Source organism: Populus euphratica, unplaced genomic scaffold, assembly GCF_000495115.2.
Source record: "Populus euphratica unplaced genomic scaffold, PopEup_1.0 scaffold1313.1, whole genome shotgun sequence".
Classification (NCBI taxonomy): domain Eukaryota; kingdom Viridiplantae; phylum Streptophyta; class Magnoliopsida; order Malpighiales; family Salicaceae; genus Populus; species Populus euphratica.
The window spans coordinates 24423-29147 of record NW_011501171.1 but is presented as its reverse complement, the minus strand read 5'-3'; the positions used below and the strand labels follow the sequence as shown (position 1 = coordinate 29147).

The window sequence follows — 4725 nt, the reverse complement described above, 5'->3', positions numbered from 1 at the left end:
TCATCAATCAATCCTTTCATTTATGTGATAGGCCTGCATTTAAAATGAACATTTACCACAAATTAAAGGTATCTTATATTATTAGATACGTTATTATAAAACATGCTTTAGTTAAGGAGTTGTTGATACTTCAAGTGCAAAATGATAATATAAAACCTTAATAAAAATGCACTTTTAAATACTAATCAATACGCTACTTTGATGTTTGTTTATAGTCGTGTTTTTGTTCGTTAATTTATCTAAAGTTCAAGAAAAGTTCTCTTTGGTGAGGAGATCTTTATCTAATTAAAGAGATTTAATTAATGCCCATAAAAGTATGTCTAAAGTTTAAGAAAAATCTTTATTAGTAAAGAGATTCTTATCTTATCAGGTTAAAATTTTATCATCCTAAAATCCAAGAAATAAAAAAAAGGGTTTTATTTGAAATTTTGGTAAAAATGGACAATCACAAACTTATTATAATACACATTAATTAATGTTTTTTGTATTTTTCAAAATATGATGAAAATGTAATTTTTATTTTTTTGTATAAAATATGCATGAAAATTTTAGTATATTATTGTACACACACCAAATAAAATATATTTTTTATACTGTTGAAATGAGGAAAAGTTTTAAGAGATTTTTGGAATTTTTGCAAATTTTGGCAAAAAGCAGGTATTCTTTGAAAAGAAACATATTTTTGAAAAGAAATATATTTTTGTAATAAAATAAATAATTTTTTTTTGAAAAACAAAACTAAGATTTTTGGAGAAAAATGAAGTATTTTTAATACTAAGTCCATATATTCTAATATAATTCTCTAGTTTAATATTGGGTAAAATTGCTAGAAAAACACGCGAGTAATCCAAAAAATAATTTCAAAATAATCCTTGGAGTTTTTAGATTTTTTGAGATTTTTCAAGGATCTTTTTGGCTAGACACACAAATATAGACAAATTAAAACTAATAAAAAAGAAAACTTACGATTTGTTTACCAAATATACTTTTAGCCTAAAATCATAGGCATAAAAAATTCATTAAAATCGTGTTTGACAAACACCTCCTAAGGAACCAAACAAGGCCTTATTTTCTTAAGGTAAAACGAGATGAGCCAAATACACTCTTAAGTCTGGGTTTGGTCGAGGCCTATTGAACTTGAAGCCCAAGTCCATGTATGGGGTTGGATTTAGGCCCAGTACAACTCATTTTGTTAGATTGATAAAGGATTCAACTAATTTTTTTTTTGTTTTTAGAAGTTACCTTAAGTCAAGAATGTGTCACATGGTCTCTGACCCAGCTTAATGATCATATTTACTTGTAATTTTGCTATAAAACTTGAATTATTAGCGTTATATAAGTAAAAATAAAAAATTCTCACAAAACACGTGAGAAGGAGAAGGAAGAAGAATTACATAGTTGTATAGTTGAACATTTTTAAAATAAAATATATTATGATATAAAATTAGATGAAATAACTTAATAGAATTAAGACAATTGAAGAATTACATATTATATTAGATTATGATAAACTCGTTTGTTAAAAAATAATGATATATTAAAAATATGTTCAATTACATGTTATTTATTCTTACATTTAGATAAGTCCATTTAATTCATCTAGCTATCAATTAGATTTAATAACTTAAATTATAGTAACAACCAATATGAATTATGATTATACAATCTTAATGGCTTATTCTATATTACAGGTTGAGTTAAATTTTTTTTAAATAAAAAAATATTTAAATATTGCTAATATTTTTTAAGTGAAAAAAATTTAAATTGTATGGGGTTAGACTTGATGTAACCTGATTGACTTTACGAGTCTAAAAGCACCTTAGAGGATATGTAAAAACATAGTTTGACTCAAAAGAATTTTCAAGATGATATTTTTTTAATATTAAAATAGTAACATATTGAATTGACTTGAGTTAACCTAGGTTATGAAACTATGATAACCTCATAGAAAATAAATTATAAAACTTAATTTTTAATCAACTCAATATTGAAGGATGAAATTTAAAAAAATTTAATTAAAAAAATAAATTAGAAATATGACCTGAGTTAACTTGTCAAACATGCGACTCAGATCATAAAACTGAGAAAACTCCATAGAAAAAAATTAAAATAAATTATGAAGTTCAATTCCTAATCAGTTCATTGTTGAATAATGAGACTAAAAAAAATTCAATTACAAATTAACATAAAATATGACTTAAGTCAATCTGTCAAACTTTTGACCCAAGTCATGAGATTGAGATAATTTAATAGAAAAAATAAAAGAAAACAACAACATGATTCAACGATGATTAACTTGCCAAGTTCATAACCCTAGTTATGAGATTGAGATAACATATAAAAAATAAATTATAAAGCTCAATTCCAAATCGATCATGTTGGACCTAATGTTACACGATAAAATTTGTAAAATAAATAATTTAAAAAATAAACTAAGTCAATATGGGTTAACCTATTAAGCATTATTTTTTGGTCATAATGTTAGAATAACATCATAAAAATCAAAGTAAAATAAATATTGAAGCCTAGTTATCAATCAAATAGAATATTAAATTATGAAATTAGGGGAAAAAAGTCAATAAAAAAAGAAAAACCTAGTTAACAAGTCAAACCTATAACTTAAGTTATGAGATATAAATAACTTAGTAAAAACAAAATTTAATATTAAAGGATATGAGACTGAGATAACCTCTTAGAAAGAAAATTAAAAAAACAACTTGATTTAATCGGAGTTAAAATACCAAAACATGTGACTATGATCTTGAGACTAAGATATCTATATAGAAAATAAAGCAAAACAGATTATAAAACTCAATTCTCAATCAATCCAATATTAAATGATAAAATTAAAAAACAATTCAATTAAAGAATATAAAAAACAACACGAGTCAACTTGGGTTAACCCGTTAAATGCTATTCTCGGATTACGAGATCAGAATAACCTAATAAAAAATAAATAAAATAAATTATGAAACTTAATTCTCAATTAACTTAATACGAGAAGATAAAATTAAGAGAGAGAGAAAATAGTTCAATAAGAAGGAAAAAACTACCAATAGGATTAACTCATCAAACTCACAATCAATATCATAAATAGTGAAATAATCAAATAAAAAATAAATATAATATTAAAAGAAAAAATTAAAAACAAAAAATTGATTAAAAAATCAAATAAAAAAATAAGGGCAAATACTTTCCCCATATATTTTAAATAATTAATAATAATAATTAATGTGTGCATTGCCATTTCTTAGTGATGGGAGGGTATATTGGAATCTCAGTTTCTATAAAGCCCCGTGAAAACGCTCCACAAGACACAAAGCAACAATATTCAATAGCTCTAAATTGTCCCTCGCCTCATTTCAGCACTACGTGCTTGGCTTTCGCTTTCTCCAGGGGAATCAATGGCCTTGGCTGGATTGCCAAGTAAAATGTTGACAGTTGAATTGGCTGGGATGGTGCTTGTGCTACTGGCCATGGCACAGCAGTCCATGCAGCTGAGCTTGAGACGCCCTTTTCCTGGGGTTGCCAAGAAAATCAGTGGCAATACAGTGTCTTATTTAGGCATTGTTGTGAGTTCCTCTGCCAGCGAAGACGCTCTTCTTGCTTCTGGTTTCTTTGTTCCCAGCACACATACACCTTACATTGACCTTATCGGTAAATCCTTTTTTGAATCTTAATTATGAGTTGAAACAATGGACACTCCTAGTTAGTTAGTTAATTAAATTAGGGTGGGTTATCCTTACATATATATATATATGTATATATATTGATCAGCTTGATATTGCAATAATTTTAACTTTCTGGTTTTTGATTAATTAGGAAGAAGATTCAACATTGGAAAGATTAAGGGCGTTGATGTCGTAGTTGTTAACGTAGGGGGTGAAATTGTAAGAACCCTTCTCTCTCTTCTTAATATCACCGTTTCAGTGCATGTATAATTAACGTTAGCTCTTGTTTTTAATTAATTAACTAATCCGATTCTTAATGCTGTTTGCGTATTAGCCAAATGTAGTTCTAGGCACCCAAGTTCTGTTCGATTTAGTTGGTATCCGAGGAATCATTCATTTTGGGAATGCTGGAAGTGTTACCGATTCGTTGTGTCTTGGTGATGTTGCTGTGCCAGGGTCTGTTGCCTTCACAGGAAATTGGGAATGGAAGGTACAGCTAAACTATTTCAAATTATGCAAAACTTTAATTTGTGCGACTACGACTGACGTTTTGTGATTTATGCGTGTATTTTTGGCGCAGAGCAACACGTCAAAGAGAGGGAAACTCAAATTCGGAGACTTCAATCTTCCACAGAAAGGAGCCAATTCCTTGGGAAGCGCAGATTTTCAGAAAGTAAAACTGTATACTGCCGGGAACCCATCACAGAACCTTTTGTGGCTTCCCGTCGATTCGGACTGGCTTACGGTTGCCTCTGAGCTGCAGGTAGCCACTGATTCGATACTTCTCCGTACTCTATTACCAAAATTCTATATTTACTGTTAATTAATCTGTTTGATTGCATGCAGGATTTGACGTTGCAAGAGTGTGTAAATGAGATAAACAAGACGAATTGTTTAGAGAACACGCCGGCAATTGTCTTCGGAGGGAGGGGCTCCAGTGCCGATATATACCTTAAGAATGCAGCCTATGGCGAATTCCTTGCCAATAGATTGAATGCCACATTTGTGGATACATCGAGTGCTGCTGTTGCTTTGGTAAGGGAAAAGGGAAAGA

The 4725-nt window shown here is 29.0% G+C and overlaps 1 protein-coding gene across 1 annotated transcript in view; it reads left to right on the top strand.

The window, feature by feature from the left end:
- Positions 1–3302: 3302 nt before the first annotated feature.
- The window catches only part of LOC105117368 (bark storage protein A-like), a 5795-nt gene continuing 4372 nt past the window's right edge, over positions 3303–4725 (top strand). The window contains exons 1-5 of the mRNA XM_011015016.1: positions 3303–3657; positions 3823–3890; positions 4006–4161; positions 4252–4434; positions 4518–4706. Coding sequence (XP_011013318.1) covers positions 3405–3657; positions 3823–3890; positions 4006–4161; positions 4252–4434; positions 4518–4706 — 849 coding nt within the window. The 5' untranslated portion in view covers positions 3303–3404. The remainder of the gene's footprint in view (positions 3658–3822; positions 3891–4005; positions 4162–4251; positions 4435–4517; positions 4707–4725) is intronic.